Below are 20856 nucleotides of genomic sequence, written 5' to 3'. Positions count from 1 at the left end.
ATACAAGCGAGAGTGCTATTCAAATTTTATTGTCTACTATTCAAAGCCATGAATGGAGATAGCCCAACCTACTAGAACAACCGCCTTACCCTAACAAACACAACCAGGTCAAGGAGAACCTAGACACCATTCACTCACTCCCCAATCAAAGGCAAGGTTCTACTTCTTGTATTCTGAGCATTTTGTTTGGGAACTCCACAATACTTATCTTTCCTCATAATTTCATATGCACCCACACATATACTGATATCATTAAATGATCACCATATGATCCTAACTGGCCCTCGGGAAGCTATACATGAATCTACCATAGTGCTTTCTACTTCACTGTTCCAAACTCCTACTAAAAATGATAGAACAGATTAAAAGAGTCATTAAGACCTGGCTTTTTGAACAGGCCTTTGTTGGACTACTCTGCATCACATGAATGTCAGAAGTCTTTCTATCTGGATGGCTGTATGCTGCACTTTCTATTTAAGTTGTTTTTTTCCTCCTTCATTTTATTTGTTTTGTAAACCACTTTGACCTACATGTAAGCAAAAGCAGTATATAAAGTTTGGAATAAAATAAATAAATACTTTCAGAGAGTTCTTCTATTCTATATTCCTTTTCTCCTTCCTGTACTATTCTTCTGAGTCCAGAGGTAAGCACTATAGGTGAGGTATTGTTACCCAAGGGCATGCATTGCCATTCTGAACTCGGCGATCTTATTACTGATGTCATTGCTATGATACCATATGAGTCTTAAATAAGAACATTTGTTTTAATGAATGATGAAACACTAAAACATTTGTTGAGTCTGCTGTTACAGCATAAAGATACTTTTGGAAACAGATCCACACTCTTAGGAGATTGTGTGTTAAATCTGTCCCCACTGTTTGATAAGGTTATCCAATAAACTGAGAACTTACATCAAATACAATTCTGATTTGACCTGGTCTTTTTGGGAGGAGGGAGGGGACAAGATAAGTCAAGATTGGAAAATATCAAATTCATCTTCCACTTTGGTTCTGCATGATAATTATCAAATATGTTTCCATGAAGTTCATAAAATTGTACTAGTTGTCTGCTTTCTTCTTCAGACTCTATCAGTATGAAGTCAGTTGAGACAGGGATTATTTTTTTTTGTTAGGAAGTCAAAAGTCTAGGTATGGAAATAAGGGTAGAGCCACCAGCTGTTCAGCTCTTTGAGAATTTCTTTATTCATTATTTTCAGGAACTCTTTGTCTTCTATAGAAAGAAAAGTTCTTTATCATCTTTTGTGATCTGGAACCCATGTTCTCCAGGCACTTCATCATAGTTCTCTAAAATAGCAATATCAAGGTTTCTTTATTTTTGATATACCATTTATCGAACAGGTTTCTAAACGGTTAACAATAAAATGTAATATAAAAAGTAAAAACATATGTAATATAAAAAGTAAATATAAAAAGTAAAAACATATCTAAGCTATGGAGCATTTACGCATCGACGTATATGAGACAAAAGGGAAATGGAGAAAGGGAAGATATTAAATACATTGAGATAGGTCTCAGAGGTTCAGACTCAGCATTTTCTGTAGCCAGGTGTTTCTTTAATGGTGAAGCAGATGAGATGGGGTTTGAAAAGAGATAAATATTTATTCTGGTCTAAGCATTCTGTCAATGCAGATACAGTATAATCTCATTATAACGGATTTCAAGGGACCTGGAAAAACAGTCCGTTATATCCAGAGTTGCATTTTTTAAAACTTTATTTAGCTCAACTTGAAACAATGTACAATCAATGAACAACAGTCACTGCACAAGCATATCAGTAACATCAAGAATAAAACTCAGCAAAACATTGGTATGGCACGAAATGATATTCTAAAGCATTATGCTGTACTGTACTGGAAAGAAAAATAATCTGTCATTTTCTTCTGGGCTTCATTTTGATACTGTATCACCAGCATGCCAAGCGCCTTGTAGGCAGAGCATGCATGTCCGTTATAGCTGAACAAAACTACAGCTAAAAGTGGCTCTGGGGCCCAAATTGTCCATTATATGTGAAAGTCCATTATATGTGAGTCCGCTATATACTGTGATTTTCTGCATGTTCATAAAGGCGCTATAGACGATATTCCATTATAAATGAGTACGTTATAATGAGATTATACTGTACAGCCTACCATAGCAATCCAAGGTCAAGTCTAGAAGCATAATGAATGTTCTAAGGACCACTGTGCTGTTGGTAAACTCTTTGCAGCTTCAGTATGTCTCTACGAATCAGAAGTTAGAATTTGAGCATTGTTATAAAGGTGAAAAGTGATTGCCTATAGAGCTTAAGTGAGGAGGATACTAATCAAATTCTGGAGTAGGAATCTAACTTTTTTTACTTATCATCTGACAAGTCATATAGCCATTTGTTCTTTACCCTACAGCAGGGTTAGGCAATTCCAGTCCTCGAGAGCCAGAGCCAGGTCAGGTTTTCAGGATATCTACAATGAATATGTACGAGATACATGCACTGCCTCCTTGAGATGCAAATCTATCTTATGCATATTTATTGTGGATACCCTGAAACCTGACCTGGCTCCGGCTCTCGAGGACTGGAATTGCTTACCCCTGCCCTACAGTGTCTGTCATTCCTATACTATGTATGGAAAATTGTTTCCCTTTAGGTCAACTAAGGTAAAGAATTCAAATCTTGCCAGCAATGTTAGATTATTTATATCAGGGGTGCCCAACGCGTCGATCGCGATCGACAGGTCGTTCGCTCAGGCGACCCCAGTCGATCGCACAGCAGGTTCCCTTCTTCCCTTCTTTTTTTTTCCCCTCCTGACTGGCCCGCCTCTTAAAGAACACTGGCCAATCAGAGTGCTGGAAGGGCGGGGTGAAGGTCGGTGGGGGACGGAGCTCAGCGCATCACAAGAAATAGAAGCACCTGTAATGATTGAGGTAAGAGCGAGGCCTAATGCTGCCCGATATACAATTTAAAAAACCCCAAAATCGGCCTCCTAATCAGTGGCGTACCGAGGTGGGGCGGTCCGCTCCCGCCCCGGGTGCACGGCTTGGAGGGATGCACAGCCGTCCGGGTCCTCCTGCCCTTCCTTTCCACCGGTTTGCGCACGGGGCTCGCACCCGCCGCCCAAATGGTGCTGTTGGTTATCGCGAGACTCGCGGGAGTTGACAGCACCATTCGAGCATCAGTGCGGGACCAGGCAGGCGCGAGCCCCGAGCGCGGACCGGGAGAAAAGAAAGGCAGGATGACCCGGACCTGGCCGGCTGTGCACCCCTCCAAGCCGTGCACCCGGGCGGATCGTCCCCCTTCTAAATCTATTGTACTTGTCTTTTATTTAGTTCCACTAATGAGCATTGTGACAGGCAGTTCTTATGGGGCAGTTCTTGGAAGTATTTCTTTGTTTTTCTGTGCCTAAGTATTCTATTAATTTAACTTCCTTATTCCTGTGGGGATCTCCAAAGGGGACGAATGGGAAACGGCCGGTGGCAGGTGGTACTTTAGCAATTCTTACAGGTTGCCATAGGCCTCAGGAGCTGTCTTCCCTCTGCCGTGGTCCTGCCCCTCCTCTAAGTCAGAGACAGGCTTGGGGCAGAGGGAAGACAGCTCCTGAGGCCTATGGCAACCTGCAAGGATCGCTAAAGTACCAGCGATCCTCTCTGCAGACTGCTCCCTGCTGGAATTAGGTAAATGGATGTGGGGAGGGTAGGCCTTCGGGAGAGGGGGGTGCAGTCCTTCAAGGAGTAGTGCAGGCCTTCAGGGGGGGGAGTCAACCTTTGAGGGGGAATGTGCAGACCTTCAAGGGGGGGGTCAGGCCTTCAGGGAAGGGGGGCTGTATAATAAAAAAATATTTGAACATAAATACAAAGTACACTCGGTGTGTATATATATATATATGTTTAGCATTTTTATTGTTGGTAGATCATTTTGACTTGGTCATTTTAAAAGTAGCTCGCAAGCCCAAAAAGTGTGGGCACCCCTGATTTATATTATGTGATGTATTTATTTTGTTACTGTTACATGTTGAATAACAGTTTTATAATAGGTGATTTGCAGCAGAGTAATATGTGTCACAGTCCTCTGCCCATGCTGGCTCCATTTGGATAATAGCTGCCAGGACCTCTTTGCAGCAGTCTCATGAGACCATGGGAAGTCTCGGTGACCATTTGTATTGGGCAGAATGGGTGGGGTCTTTTCCTGCCCTCGAAGTCACTAAACTACCAGGACCACTTTGAGGGAGCAGTAGCATGGAGGCTTGCCCCTGCCTCCAAAGATACCACTAGATTACTAGGACTTCACTAAGGTAGCACTGGGAAGAGGGAGAGAGGGGGCAAGAAAGAAATCATACGGGGGGGGGGGGGAGGGAGGGGATAGGTTTGATTTTGTTTCAGCAAAAAATATACAGGCATTTCCAATCAACCCTGAACCTGGATTTCAGGTTGATTTTGGTACTCCTTGATATGAACAACTGTGCAGCCATTTGATGTCTATGTCCCTTGTTTTGGCCCATTCATAGTTTTAACATTTCAGTTTGTAAAATGGATGTTAATGGGTGTCTGTTTCTTGCATATTTTGGAAAAGACTCTATGATGGCAGACTCTGTTCTGAAATATTGGAGAAATGGATGCCCATATGTGATGTATGTACTTGAATGTCCATATTCTGAGTTGGATGGTTTTCTAAAATGATGTTCTATGTTACTATGCCACCTTCATTAGTAGTCTCAGTTGATAGACCAAGATTAATTTTTTTTCTCTTTCCTTATACCACCAGAACAAGATTGATGAAATTAGATCTTTAAGTGTGGTGAACGTATTAATACTTGACTATGCTGTCAACAATGACTATGCTGTCTATAATGTGGTTTCATTAGAATTGCATTTATCAAAAACAGAAAGGAAAACTACCCATTGCTGAAAGTTCTAGTTGGGTTTACTTAATATAATTATCTTTGTAGTTTATAAATTAAGCATTTTTTGTCATTTTGCATTCTACATACCAGTGAAAGTAAAAGAAAAAAGCCAGACCATCTCCATTGCTTCTAACAAGTAATTGCATATTTCTTGACATGTTCAGTAGAGCAATAACTCTGTTAAGATAATTGTCTGCAACATTTCTATAATCAACATAAAAATATTACAAACGCTAGATAGCTATCCTAAACAATTCGAACCCTATTCACCGATGGACTAGAATCAGTAAATGGTGCTGAAAAACATCCAAAAAAATCATCATGCTCTGAGTTGGTCACAGTTTATAGAAGAGTGCTTAGAACCAATTTCCATGCCAAACTTAGGCATGAGGATTTACACCAACTGGAACCTGGTGTAAATCCTTCAACATAATTTAGGCACAGATCCTTGGTATTCAGTAATAGTGCATGCATCTTTAGTGAATGTCCCTGGCCTGACCATACTCCTCCCATGGCCATGTCTCCTTTCAAATTGCATGCTATAAGATTTGGTGCAGATCTTTATAGAACAACACTTAGCAAGATGCATATGCAAATCCAAATTGTTGTCATTTTAAGCCAATAATTGAGTGTTAGTACCCAATTATTGGTGCTAATTGGCATGTTAGCCTATTTAGTTGCATGTGCATCTCAGGCAGTAGTTTAGTAAAGGGGCGGGGGTGGTCCTCCCTGGGCGCCAACATGGTGGGAAAATTCCTCCTCCTGTCTGCCTCCTGCATCTTCTCACTCCTCCCCTGCTACACGCATGCCCCTTCCCTTCCTCCCTACTTCTAGTTGTTCACCACCATGAGTAACAACTTCAACGTGCCCCTCACAACCAAGTTGGTGCCCGTTGATGTCACTTCTGAGTGTTGCGCATAGGAAATGATGTCAGAGGGAGATCTGACGTGGTCAGCAGGAGCACGTTGAAGTTGTTGGCCATGGCGGTGAACAGCTAGAGGTATGGGGAAAGGGAAGGGGGAACGCGGGGAAGGAGCTGGGGGGTGAAGATGAGGATGTGGGAGGAGCACCATCACCCCAGGCACCTCCCACCCTCGCTATGTCACTAATCTCAGGATAGCCCTCAATTTTGCAAGTACATATTTGCATGCTATTTATAAAATCTATTCAACTGTCCATTGTGCAGTCAAATAGCTGCTCTCTACTGAGTGAAAACTTGAACTTAACTCTTACCACAGTTTTCTTCCACACCATTAATATTCTATAATACTAGTGTAAATAGCAATAATGTAATAAAGAGTATAAATTACATTTTTTAAAAAATAAAATTTTTAAACACAATTCTCACCTGAACTATCTGACCATCTCCAAACTGATTTATTGCACTTCCATCTGCAGTGAAGTCTTTTTTCTCATAAGTCTGTTTATCATCCAAAATATATGAAGAACTCCCCAGGTGAAATTCGAACTGGCTCTTCCTAGAGTCAGTGGTCATGTACAAGTCCCGAGAGTAATTCTGAAGAAAACCTCTGACTCCATCTACATCTACATAGTGAGAGGAAGGGACAGCAGCGAAGTTAACACTGGAAGACTGAATCATCTTGGAATTTCTCCATCTGCGGAGTTTTAGAGCCAGCAGAATTATTATAAAGGTGAAAAACAAACAGGATATAGAGGCAATGGCAATAACCAAATAGAGTGTGAGATTGGATTCCACTTCCGTAGGAACTGTCAGGCTTTTTAGATCCGAGAGAGTTTCAGAAATATTGTCTGTCACCACCACGGTAAGTGTAGCTGTAGCAGAGAGTGGTGGTTGGCCATTGTCTTTCACTGAAACGATCAATGTTTGCTTGAGAATATCTTTATCCAGAAAGAAACGAGTCGTTCTGATTTCTCCATTGTGAAGTCCCACAGTGAAGAGACCTGACTCTGTAGCTCTCAGCAATTCATACGAGAGCCAGGCATTCTGTCCAGAGTCAGCATCAACCGCTACCACCTTAGTTACCAAATAACCAGGCTGGGAGGATCGAGGTGCCAGCTCTATTCCAGTGGAATCATCCATGGGAAACGAAGGATATAAAACCAGAGGCTTATTATCATTTTGATCCAGTATAAATATATTAACAGTGGTATTACTACTGAGGGATGGAGAACCTCCATCTTTAGCCTTCACTTGGATCTGAAACCCTCTGAACTGTTCATAGTCAAAAGAGCGTAAAGCATAGAGGACGCCGTCGTCTGAGTTAATGGAAATATACTGGGACACTGGTAATTCATGTATGTGATCCTCTTCAATAGTATAAATTATTTTTGCATTTTGATCATGGTCTGGATCTCTAGCTAAGACAGAATAGAGCGAAAGTCCTGGTGGATTATTTTCGGCTACGTATAAGTTATAGGAAGTTTGAACAAAGACGGGAGGATTATCATTTACATCTGAAATCAACAGTTGAATACTTCGCGTTGCAGAGAGAGAAATGGCGCCTTTGTCTGTTACTTTGAGAGTTATGCTGTACTCCGAGGTCTCTTCCCTATCTAACTCTCTACTGGTAATTAAACTGTAATAATTGCTGAAAGGCTTCTTCAATTGGAACAGAAGGTTCTTCGGGATTGAACAAGATACCTCACCGTTCGCGCCTGAATCTCTGTCATTTACATTGAAAAGAGCAATTGTACCAACGGGACTATCTTCTGAAACGGAGCTGGAAAGAGAGGTTACTGTAATTTCGGGGGGGTTATCATTCACGTCCGTGACCTGTAGTAGAACTTTGGACCTAGAACTGAGCCCACCACCATCTTTTGCTTGAACTTCCATTTCATAAAATTGCGATTCCTCAAAGTCCAAACTTCCCACCACCGATATTTCTCCACTCTTTGAGTTCAGTCGGAATATTCTGTTAGCTTTATCCGAAATTTTCCAAAATAAATAAGTTACCTCTGAGTGTATTCCTTTGTCCATATCAGTAGCATTTATCACAACCACCGCGGTATCTTCGGGCACATTTTCTCTTACAGTCACTTTATATACAGATTGGGTAAAAAGTGGAGCATTGTCATTTGCATCCAGAACATGGATGGTGATCTGCGCAGTTCCTGATCTGACCGGATCCCCGCCATCAGTCGCCGTGAGAATTAAATGGTGAACATCCTGTTCTTCTCGGTCCAGAACTTTATCGAGAGTCAACTCAATAGACGTAACACCGTTAACCCCAGTTTTAGTATCCAATGAAAAATGTTTGTTTTTACCAAGTTGATAGCTCTGAAGAGAATTAGTACCTACGTCTGGATCGTGCGCATCCTTCAGCGGAAAACGCGTTCCTAGTGCTGCAGTCTCGCTTATTTCCAATATGATTTCCTTACTGGGAAAGGAGGGCGAATTGTCATTTATGTCTTGAATTTGAACTTCAAACAAAACCATCTTCATTGTATCCTCAAAAAGAAGCTCTGTGGTTATGAAACACTCAGTAACCTGCCCACAAATGTCTTCTCTATCAATTTTATCGTTAATATTAACATTCCCGGTTTTTAAATCCAAAGCAAAGTACTGCGTCTTACCATTGTGAATAAGACGAGCTCCACGACCCATCAAATCCGCCACATTCATTCCCAGATCCTTGGCAATATTTCCTACGAGAGAGCCCCTTTCCATTTCCTCTGGAATCAAATAGCGAATCGGTTCAAAAGCTGCGCTGCATTCAACAGTGATTATAAAACACACCACGACTTGCCATTTGGAGTCACGGTATCTCTGTCTCTCGAGCATTTTAACCCAGTTCGAAAAATGTTTCCGTTAGTATTCCGAGCCAATTTCCCCCGTGCTGCCTCCTACATTACATTCAAATTCTGAGAAAAACAGCAGTAAATCGGAACCAGGAGGTGACAAAATATCTTCGAATATTCAATAGGGTCGTCTCAGCCCCAGCCCTCGAGTTTGTTAAAGGCCGATCTTCTGTGAACCTCTCTCTTTCCATTGTCCTTCTAGATTGGTGAACAGCGACGCCCAGAGTTCTTATCAATAATTGCAGCAGCTCAGATAAGCGTTTCATAAAATTTAATTGTACTGGGGATACACTTTATTTCTTTATTATGTTCGTGATATATTTGTGTGTAGCATATTTCCAGAAATACTTTCACATTTTTTTTGTTCTTAATTATATGATATCACACAATTTTAATTACAGTTTACTTGCTTTATTTAAAGTACAGATAGCTTTGAAAAAGTTATTTTATAGAGACGTGATATAGTAGCTTGCATTTTTAAATTCGTTTCCAGGAACACTGACATTTTTTAAATAACTACAGTGCCCCGCATACTGAAACACAAGCATTAATTTTCCAGTGACCATAAATCTCACGTTTTATTTTGAAGTAATGGCTAATCATATACAGTATACCATCTAGAATAAACAATAACTAATCTGGTATTGTTCGGTTCCAGAAGACAGATTTTATTTTTTCCAGACTCCTTTACCATAGGCAATATTTATACTTTGCCATTGGCAACTGACAAGAGTCCTGTCCTTGAAAGGTGAACTGAATGGCTTCAATTTAGGCAAAAAACAACCTACAAAAAACTAGAGGGGAAACTAAACTGGATTAATAACTGGAATCACTAACAGGCCATCAACTTGGGAAGGGGCCCTGAATCAACTAGCAGGCTTCACTTTCCTCTACTTTAAACAGTTTTGGAGTCCCTAAAGCAGAAGGGCTTAAAGCAATTGTCCTAGTTGCACAACCAAGGAGGCAAGCAGATAAAAGCAAGGCACAACAGCCAGGTAGTTCAACAAGGGTAAGAACAGTGTGACCCTGATCACTCAATTAGATACTTGGGAATAGTTTCTTGGAAGTTTTCAGTAAATACAACATACAAAGTAAACACCGGGGAAAGACAAAGTTGTTCACCATGCTCTTATGATCAAGCTGTTTGCCTTGTAGTATTTCTGGCTAGCCAGGCATGAAATATCTTGATTTCTTTGTTTGAATTCCAATATTAAGTAGCAATAAAACCGTAATAATTTTCTAAATGTTTGTTTTTGGGTGACTATTGAAGAAGCCGATCATGGTTTATCAGCTAGTGAAAAGAAACTCCTCATTATGACTATCCTATAGAATTATTGTTTTCAAAAGTTTGCCTCAATTTTCATATCTAATACTCAGAAATTGTGTCTAATCAATGTGATGTAGAATGTTTACTCAATGAATAAGATCAGTTGGGCTTATTTGCTATTATCAGTTTATTCTGCTGATGAAAAACTGTAGGTCATTTGTGGATAGCTAATGCTTGTAGTCAATTGATTTTGAAATTTGGTTAGGAATCACTGGATAAATATTAATAAGATCTATGTAGTAGGAGGTGAGAAGATCTATAGATCTGAGTTCTAACACATCAGCCACTTCAGTTTCTCTTTTCCTTTCACCTTCACACTATCATTGTCTTGTAGCATCATTCATGTTTCATGGTTTACCTGCTTATTTTGTTTTGGCCTGATAGAGAAAATGCAACTCCAGAAAGTTGGACAAGAAATCAAGTTTGGCCAATAAGATGGTTTCACCTTGTATTTGTTAGGCTGAGCTTCGTCTCTGCCCATTCAAGTGCACTAACAGGGAAACCACACTGCTTTAAATAAACATATGACAGCAAGAACATTACACAAATAACTCAATGAGATTTTTAATTTTACAAAGAATATGGGAAATCATGAACTTTTTAATTTGCTAAGCTCAGTTTTTTAAAGTTCGGACTTAGTTGTCATAGGCATGCCTCGAATGCCCATATGTCAAATTTGCAGTAGACACAAACATGATTGATCAATTATGGGCTCCTTTTACTAAGGTGCGTTAGGGCATTAACACGCTGAATTGCTACGCATGCTAGACCTTAATTCCAGCATTGAGCTGGCATTAGTTCTAGCCATGTAGCGTGCGGTGTAGCAAGTGGTAATATCCTGCATGCGCTAAAAATGCTAGTGCACCTGAGTAAAAGGAGCCCTATATTTGCTTGGAGTATTTCTTGACAAGAATACTACTACTATCTATTCAGTCATGTCCGACATACTCAGTAGGCCAGTCCTCACCATGCTTCCTTGTTTTCCATGGCTTCTTTCAATTGCTTGATGTTCATTCCCATGTCATTCTTGATGGTTGGTATTCAGCCAGCGGACCTTTGGTCTCTCATGCTTCCTTTTACCACTGATCATTCTGAGTAGCATCTCCTTTTCTAGTGAATTTTCTCTCATCATATGTCCAGAATAGGTCAGTTTCTGTCTGGTAATTTTGCCTTCCAGGGACAACTCTGGATTTCTATAATTAAGAACATATTTGTTGCTGATCCTAGCTGTGTATGGAATTCGTAGAAGTCTTCTCCAGCACTACAGCTTGAAGGTGTCAATTTTTTTTCTATCTGCTTTCATGAGTGTTCATGTCTTGCAGCCATATGTCATGACTGGGAACACAATGGCAGTGATCAGTCTTTGTTTGATGGTGACAAAGACATCCTTGCACTTCCATATTCGGTCCATGCTCAACATGGCTATACACGCAAGTGCTAATCGACACTTGATCTCTGCTGTCGAACTGCTACTGTGATCATTGAGGGATGCAAGGAAAACAAAGCTGACAACTACTTCTATTTCTTCATTGTTGATCTTTATGCAGACTTTCTTATTGGAGGTAATCATGATTTTGGTCTTCTTGATGTTCAAGTAAAGTCCCATCTTCTCGCTTCCATCTTTCAGCTTCAGGATCAACTTCTTGAGGTCCTTCTCACTCTCTGCCAGCAGGCTGGTATACTCTGCATATCTCAGATTGCTGATGATTCTTCTACCTATTTTCACCCCAACACTCAAATCATCTAAGTCCAGTTTCCTTCTGCATAGACTAGGTTGACAAGGATAATCTTTACTTATTAACTAAGGCATATTGAATACCATCTTTATCTCTCATATTTATACATAGTGCTCTTCTTGATAGGTGCATTTGCCAAAATAATCTTTTTTGTGAAGCTCATAGGATATACAAGTTTTTTAAATCAGGCTAATGGTGCCTAGGATTACTTTTGTATCTTGTTAATATTTTTTCTTGGTGTCTGATTGAATCGCTTGGTACATTATGATCTCTCTTTTTACATGTAGTACCGAATACTCATTTGGCACTGTCATTTCTTTTAGTAATGCTGTTCTTGTGTTTTCCTGTTTTAGCACAACGTCCGGATGTTTATAAAATGTGTGATCTATTCGCCTTCAACTCTTGGGATGTACTGTACAGCCTTGGCATATACTGATTCTTATAGATTAGTGATGGGCATAGAGTTTTCTACTTATTGCCATCCAGCTGGTTGAGGTCTTTTGGGGTCCAATATATGATTGCAAGTTGAAGATATTGCAAGTTGATCATGGCTTCTGTCTCACTTCATGTAATTAAAGCATTTTTAAAATATTGCCTGCAGTCTCCTGTAGTACATTTTGCTGATATCTTCTTTCAATGACTTGTGATGAATTAATATATCTTCATACTCTCCTCTACATTTATATATATTAAGGGGCCAGATTCTACAAAAGCATCTGAAAGTTAGGCAGTAGTAGCCACCCTACTGCCACCAAACTTAATTGGTTTAATGGGGCTTAAGTGGTGTGATAATTGGTCAAGCCATTAAAACCCAATTAAACCTTCGAACAAAAAATAAATAGTAATAATAATATTAATAATATTTTCTGAAGGATTGGTAAATAAAAGCTTTCAAAATGGTTTCACTTAACCAATTGTTCATTTTACCCATTTGAAAAGAATCTCTTGTAAAGGCAGCCTTTCAGTGAGGGAAAGGAGAACAAATGGAATCTATGAGTACATCTGGTAGTATGAGCCAATTCAAAATGATAGGTAGAATAATTTGGAGCCAAACCAGTTAAAGTTTTAAAGCAGATACAAGCAAACTTGAAAATAATTCTGGCTTCTATTGGTAACCAATGCAGTTTTTAATAATATGGGCTCACATGATCTGTTTTTTTCCTAAGACAAAAATAAGACGAACAGCCAAGTTCTGAATAATGTTCAATCTTTTGATAGTTCTTTTATAAGAACCATTTTATATCACATCAAATTGAGCTGAAGATGTCTCTCTCTATCTTCATACTTTTAATGAATTCTATAAGATCTTCAGGCTTCTCAAAATGGCACGTGATGTTATATGTAATTTTCATAATAGCAGGGAAGAACATCCTGTACTGAGTCCCCAAAGCCTTTAATTGAGGCTGCAATTCCAAAAATGTCTTACAGCGCTTTGTGGTACGTTTATCAAAGTCTGGTACAATGCGTATTTTTACACCATTCCAGCACAGATCTGTGATTTGTCGCACTTTTCCTATAATTTCCATGACTTGCGCATGATGCAGAAATCTGAAAATAAATGGTTGAGGGCCAAGGCCGAGACCTTCCTTCTTAACTGGAATCCTATGCGCTCTACTTCCACTGGAAATTTAAATGGAAGCTGTAACACTTGAGGGATTAATTCTTTAATAAACTGAGGATTATTTCCTTCAGCTCCCTCTGGGATTCCTAGTACTCTCAAATTATTTTGATGGCAGCGATTTCCCATGTCTTCTAGCTCTTGTTGTAGTAATTCAAATAGCTGCCTGTCACTACACAGCCTCCAGACCTATGCCTAGGTCCCTGGGTGCCAGCGGTGCATAGTGGCACTGAAGCCACTGAAGTAGGTGTGTTTAGAGGTAGCACTGGACTTCAGTATCACTATGCGAAGCTAGCCACAATTCAGGAAAGATCCTGGACACCAGAAATGTAGGCTTGTAAAATCCTGGCCTACATTTTTGGCATCTAGGGTCCTTGGGAGCAACAAGTCTGTATGTGGTGCCTGTCAGTGATTGACACACGGCAAGCACCTGTTTTGTAGGTGCCTGCTATGGCAGGTGCTGCTTACAGAATCAAGGCCTAGTTCCTTAATATTACAGTCTTCCATCTCAAAAGTATTTTCAACTTTAGTTAGTTTTATCTCTAATGAGGATTACCTGGTCCCAGGTGGACTACCTAAATGGTGAAGAGACTGAACAATTTATATTTTGTTGGGTCTGGCAAGAGCAAAGTTGATCTTTAAGGACCTAAGTCAAAGCCACTTGCCCGTATATTCTTGAATAATGAGGCAATTATCACCCATAATTGGCACCTTGACAAGCAGTTATTAGTGTGATTGGATTTAGTTGAAATGTACACACATAAATTTAAGCACGGGTTCTGCATCTAAATTTTACATGAAAGTCAAAAAAGGGGGCACGAAAATGGGAGGATCGTAAGCAAACCAGTGACATTCCTTTAATATATGTATGTAGTTTTAAGAGTAGAATAAGGGGGATTCACATCTAATTTAGGCAAAGGATTTGCTCCTTGGTGCAAATGGCAACAACTAAAGTTAGGCACAAATCCCAGGTCAAGACGCTGTACTATGAACCATGTCTAACTTTAAGCACTATTTATAGAATAGTACTGAATATTTTTTCAGCCCAGATCTTTAGGAATTGTATATAGAATTCAGTCCTTAGTGTCCTCCCTGTTACCATAATCCACTCCTCAGGGAGAGCTAGGGGTCTTAGAAATGACTTCTCAGTACCCTTTGGTTTGTACCTGAACTTGAATTTACTGAAAAAAATTTTGTCCAACACTGAGGTTATAATATCTTCTCTGAAATAAACTCTATACAATATTTACCCTCTCATTTCACATATCAACTTTATTTGATAGAAAACAAATAAAATTATCTCCTTTCCAAATGTTAAACATTTGATTTCATTCCTCATAAGATCTTTCCACATAACCACTGACATATCTATTCTCCCTCACACTCTTGAAATTCCTCTCTTCATAGCCTTATGATTCACTTAGTAATAGGGAGAAAGTTGATCTTAAATGTAGGTGGAATAGTAAGGCTGAACTGATAGCCTGATAGACTGAACTTAACAGATCTTCTGAAACACTTCTGAAACACCAAAGCCCGACAGACCCACTGGATCTTAAAATTATATTTTGAAAATAGAGATTCATTTTTAACAGGGTTTTTATATACTAGAAATATACACAAAGAAAAGGTTTAACTTCAATTTTGGAATTTCTGGATTTTTTTAAATTTTTGCGCAATTTTCATTTTCAATATTTGGTTGACTATAAAATTTTGAGATACACATTAGAAGTTTTTAACACATACAGATTTATTGTATATGTATTAATTTGTAGGTTAATGCATTTAAATCAATTTTGCATACATTAATTTTTAAAGTGCTGTAATTAGATGAATGTGAGTTAGCAAATATATATTCCTAGTTCACATCCTTCCTGATATTAATAAATTTGAAAAGGCAAAATAAAACAAAATTCTAGGGATGTGTGAAAGAATTTCTGGTAATTGTGCTAATTTAAACTGACATTTTTATATAAATATATGATAACATATTAAGGATTCCAGAATAGGTTTTTCTGTCCTCAACAATTAGAATCCTTTTTAGTTAGGAAATCTCTAATTAGTGGATAATAGGATACACTATGGGGCTCATAATCAAAAGTTTAAAATGTCCAAAAAGAAAAACAGCCTGTTGGCACTTGGACATCCAAATAGGTGAGAATTGGGCAGGCTTCAACCTGGATGTACCCCAGCCATAATCAAAGCTTTCCTAGAGGGAACTTAGATACTGGCAGTTAAACCTGTTTGAGTTGCGTCTAAGTTCTACAAAGATGCCCAAACTGACAAGAAGACCACTGGAAGATTTAAGGCATGACTCACTCCTTACTCTCCCAGTGGTCACAACCCCCTCCCACCACCCACAGAGCTACAAAAGAACCCCCAAAACAAAAACCCATAGGCTTCTCATCATCTGATTGCAGCAGAAGGAATCCCCATCAGCTGAGCCAGTTTTGGGGGATTCCCTGACATCCCCCTGACATCCTCCACATCCTGACATCCCCCTGATATCTCCCACATCCCCTCTCACATCCCAACATTCACCTGACATCCCCCTGTCATCCTCTACATTACCCCTCACTTTACAACATCCCCCTGATATCCTGTACCTCCCCTGACATCTCTGCCCCCAAATCCCCCCACATTTCTGGACCCCTCCCACATTCCAAATCACCATTTTGAACCAATCAGGGCCTTTGGCCCCTCTCACTGCATCCAAAGATTACAGCACATGGCCCTATAGGCAGGAGGCAGGGAGCTTCCCTCCTGCTGTTGTCTCCTCCAAAGGTAAAGGGGACTCCAGGGATGTGAGGGGACAAAGATGTCAGGGGAAGTATGGGATATTAGGGGGATGCTGGGATATGAGGGGGATGTGGAGGATGCCAATGGGATGTCGGGGATGTCAGGGGGAGGGGTGTAAGGCTCCATGGCTCAGCTGATCCTGGCAGGGGGAAACCCCATCAGCTGAGCCACCAGAAATCCCCCAAAACTGGCTCAGCTGATGAGGATTCCTTCTGCCATGATCAGTCAAGGTAGTTGGTGGGTGCGTCTACAAAATTTGTTTTTGTACATTTTTTTGCGTGGGCATTTTTATTTTTGACAATAGGCAAAAAAGGTAGACATCCTAAAGACCAAAACTTATACCTTGCACATTTTCAAAAATAAAAGATAGAGATCTGGCAGCATTGAAAATGGACATTTTTCCTGCTAAGTTTGTGGACATTTTGCACAAAACATCCAACCTCAGACTTAGGCACATTTTTGATTATGCCCCTCCAGGTTTCTTCTGTCTCTTTTTTTTTAAGAGGAATGTTTGCATATACAGGTTTCTGGGTAGGAAGGGAATTTTATTTTTGGGTTGTGGTGGTAAGGGCGGAGGTAGCCTGAGGGAAGAAAGCTGTCCCACCCTACTCTCCCTCCTTGAGGGGAGGTTGAAAAGCAGGCCAGGATAGAGAGTGGTCATGGCTTGTGGAAAAGAGAGGGTTGGAGGACAAGAAGGACATTTAAATTAGGGTGGAAGACCTAGGGTTCAGGGTGTATAAATTGGGGGACTCATGTGTACTGTCATGAGTTGGAGCATGGCCTTGCAGTACCGCAGGTCATGCATATGGATGGGAAGACATTTAAAGAAATAAAATGTATGGGTCAAAATACAGTAGCTAGTGCGATACCGTTTAGCTGTGGAGGAAGTGAGTTGGTATTGTTATGTTACAGTTATGTTAATATTACTGTTGTAAAGAATACATTTGTTGCAATAAAGCTGTGATTAATGTTTTGCCACTGTTCCTATGGAATGAAGTTTAAGGGGGTTTTTTTGGGGGGGTGCATGATGTAAGCAAGAGTAAATGGAATTGTGAGTGCCACTGTTAATGTTATTGGTAGTTTAGGGAAATATTGGGGAGTTTCCCTTTGCAAAGGAAAATGTTCTTCCTGTTAGTTAAGAACATAAGAAGTGGCATACTGGACCAGACCAAAGGTCCATCAAGCTCAATAACTTCTTCCCAATAGCAACCAATCTAGATTACAAATACCTGGCAGGTAGATAAGATTCTGTGCTATTTACAGTATATACAGAGATAAGCAGTGGCTTTCTCCCAAAATATCTTGCAACTTTTCCAATCCTTTTTATACCCAGCTGTAGTAACTGCTGTTACAGATCATGACCTGCCTTGATATAAATGTGGACAGAAAGAGGGAGCCATTTGAATTTAGAAGCTCTGACTCCGTATGCATAGAAATTAATAATCTATCCTCAAGACCCTGTTAATTTCTCTCATGTAATTGTACCCTTCATTTTTCAATCCAAATCTTCCATCCTTAGTGTAGGTCATTAACTTGTAGATCAAAATTATTGACCACAACCATCCAAAGGATGCAATTGTTTTGTTACATTAATTAGATTCTCACCTCATTTCTCAGGATATACTCAGCCTGCACAAGAGATTAGCAAACACTACCAGGTACTTCCAGTGTATGCAAATCTATCTCATGCATATTCAATGACCCAAGGACAGGGTTGAGAACTACAGAACTAGACAATACAATGCACTAGCAGAAGTACATTTGACAACTTACCTCAGGAAAGGTGCTGGTTTTGGATATTATAGTGGTATCTTGTCTGCTCATTAATAGTACAGCAGCTTTGTCTGAAGAACTTATATCTGATTTTTGACAATTTGAATCTAAAAATATGAATTCATTCTGCTTGGATTCTGGTGCTGCACAGGGGTGGTATAAGTAAGGTAAAGTTCCTTCGTTGTAGTCCGATGAGAATCTGGGAATGGCTTTTGGGTACAAATCAGTATGCTGAAAGACTGTTGCCTCCTTTGATTCTATTATTCTTCTTCCTATCACCAGGATAATCGTAAAAAGGAACAAAAAGGAGATCAAAACTAGAGCTATGACTAAGTAAACATGTAAATTAGATTGATTTTCTGTGTCACTGGATTGGTTGCTTAATTCAGGCAGAGCTTCTTGAAATGTTTCTGCAAATACCACGTGCAGAGTCACTGTGGATGAAAGAGATGGTTGTCCATTGTCTTTCACTAAAATGACTATTTTTTGCTTCATGGCATCTTTCTCTAGAAAAACACGAGATGTTCTGATTTCTCCATTGTGGAACCCAATTTGAAAAAGCAATGGCTCTGTTGTCTGGATTAACTCGTAAGACAGCCAAGCATTGTGTCCAGAGTCGGCATCTACAGCTATCACTTTAGTTACCAGGGTGCCAGTGTTAGATGAAGGAGAAACCATCTCAAAGGAATCAGACCCATCTGATCCGAGTGAAGGATACAGGATTCCGGGAGCGTTGTCATTTTGATCTAGAATAAAAATTCTCAGACTGGCATTACTACTGAGAGGCGGGGAGCCGCCGTCTTTGGCTTTAACGTGCAACTCAAACTCCTTAAGCTGCTCATAGTCAAAAGAGCGCTGAGCATAGATAATTCCAGTTTGTGAGTTGATGGAGATGTAGGAAGCAAAGGACATTTCTTCAATGCTGTTGCCTAACAGAGAGTAAGTGATTTGAGAGTTGACGTTCAAGTCCGCATCTGAGGCTTTTACATTGTAAATGGAGACTCCTGGAGGATTGTTCTCCAGAACATAAGCGACATAGGAAGTTTGCTCAAAAACGGGGGCATTATCATTGATATCTGATATTACCAAAGGGATAGTTATGCTTGTGGAGAGAAGAGGGGATCCTTTGTCAGTCGCTATGACTGTTATATTATACATGGAGATCTTTTCTCTGTCCAAGCTCTCTCTAGTGAGGATTTTGTAATAGTTGTTAGTAGCTGATATCAGCTGAAGAGGTAAATCACGTTGAAAATGACAGCTAACTTTTCCATTCAATCCAGAATCTCTGTCATAGACATTAATTAGAGCTATTACGGTGCCAACTGGAGAGTCCTCAGGAACTGGACTGGAGACTGACATTAATTCTATTTCAGGAGCATTGTCATTCTCATCCGTGACCTCTATTAAAACCTTACAGTTTGCAAACAGGCCACCTCCATCTCTAGCTTCAGCATTCAACTCAAAAAATGCAGTTTCTTCATAATTCAGGAGTTCTTTAACCCGAATCTCACCAGTTCTAGAATCAAGACTGAATTTGTGATGCACACTGTCGGCTACATTTGTGAATGAATAGACAATCTCGCCATTTATACCCTGATCAACATCCATTGCTTTTAGCTGAATCACAAATGTTCCCACTGGTATGTTTTCCTTCAGACTAATTTTGAACATTTCTTGGCTGAAGATGGGAGGATTGTCATTAGCATCAATAACACTAACATGAATATAAGTGGTTCCAGTTCTTGTTGGGTTTCCACCATCTGTAGCTGTCAAAATTAAGTGATGGGTGTTCTGTTTTTCCCGGTCTACTGGGTGTTCCAATATCAGTTCTGCATATTTATTGCCCTCAGCATTCTCTTTAGTACTGAGAATAAAATATTGATTCTGATTGAGCTTATACTTTTGCAACGAATTGATACCAACGTCTGGATCTACAGCACTGTCTATAAGAATGCGAGCACCAGGTAAAGAAGACTCAGATAGTTCTATAAAAGTGGTATTTTTCACAAAAAGTGGTGCATTGTCATTAATATCCTCGATTTCAATTTTCAAAGGGAAAATGTTTAGCGGATTTTCAACAAGCATCTCAAAGTTTAGAATGCAAATGGGTGCATTCCCACATATTTCTTCTCTATCTATTCTGGAATTGATAAGCAGATTCCCATCGTTTACATTGACAGAAAAATATTGTTTTTTGACACCGGAAACAAGACGGAGATTCCGATCTGAAAGCTCTTTCACATTTAATCCCAAATCCTTACCAACATTTCCCACAATAGACCCTTTTACCATTTCCTCAGGAAAGGAATAACGAAATTGTTCAGAAATTACAGGACAAAGCCAACAAAATAAGAATAAAATCACTGCTTGCCGACTGACTACTGCCTCAAGTTGTCTACCAATGATTTCCATCCTAGCCACTGCCAGCTTGCGAAATTTATTTGCTATAGAATCGAGGTTGTTTTGGGGTTTTCTTTTTAAGCGCTTCTACTAAAGGAGATTAGTAGACGTAAACCAAAGAACAGACCCACCTCTTTTAATATTTGTAGTTATTAATTCAGATTGGCGATGTCTCTTTCTTCCTGCTGTTGCTCCTTTCTGCTCTGCACTGTCTGAGCACAAAAGCACTGAAGAAGGCGGGTCCAAAGGATCTCCGCCTTCAGCTGCTCCTCACACTGGCCGACAGCGGCACCCTGAGTATGTTCCTAAGAATTACACTGAGATTGATGTTACTGCCTTAAAGATCATATAATCAATTTAGGCTTTAAAATGTTTTTTAAAATAACTTCAAAAAATAGTGACAAGTTTTAAACCCAGACTTCTAAATATTGACAAGAAAAAAAAAAGTAGCAGCCATTGAAAACTGCATCTGGCTTTACAGAAAATAAATTCGCAAAAATAATTCTGCAATAAAATTCAATGTACGAACGGAGTT

The 20856-nt window shown here is 39.7% G+C and overlaps 2 protein-coding genes across 2 annotated transcripts; both read right to left on the bottom strand.

The window, feature by feature from the left end:
- Positions 1 to 941: 941 nt before the first annotated feature.
- Positions 942 to 20345, bottom strand: LOC117351716 (protocadherin gamma-B1-like). Its single transcript, XM_033927458.1, has 2 exons — positions 17922 to 20345; positions 942 to 1304 (listed from the first exon to the last, which is right to left on the bottom strand). Exons 1-2 carry the CDS (start codon positions 20331 to 20333, stop codon positions 1200 to 1202), a joined length of 2517 nt encoding a protein of 838 aa, XP_033783349.1. The 5' UTR covers positions 20334 to 20345; the 3' UTR covers positions 942 to 1199.
- On the bottom strand, positions 4945 to 8654 carry LOC117351815 (protocadherin gamma-A4-like). The gene is made up of 2 exons (XM_033927658.1): positions 6240 to 8654; positions 4945 to 5109 (listed from the first exon to the last, which is right to left on the bottom strand). The coding sequence occupies exons 1-2, from the start codon at positions 8652 to 8654 to the stop codon at positions 4945 to 4947; spliced, it is 2580 nt and encodes an 859-aa protein (XP_033783549.1).
- Positions 20346 to 20856: the final 511 nt, after the last annotated feature.

Source organism: Geotrypetes seraphini, chromosome 18 (assembly GCF_902459505.1).
Source record: "Geotrypetes seraphini chromosome 18, aGeoSer1.1, whole genome shotgun sequence".
Taxonomy (NCBI): domain Eukaryota; kingdom Metazoa; phylum Chordata; class Amphibia; order Gymnophiona; family Dermophiidae; genus Geotrypetes; species Geotrypetes seraphini.
The sequence above is the reverse complement of the archived record's forward strand: the minus strand, read 5'-3'. Positions and strand labels throughout refer to the sequence as shown.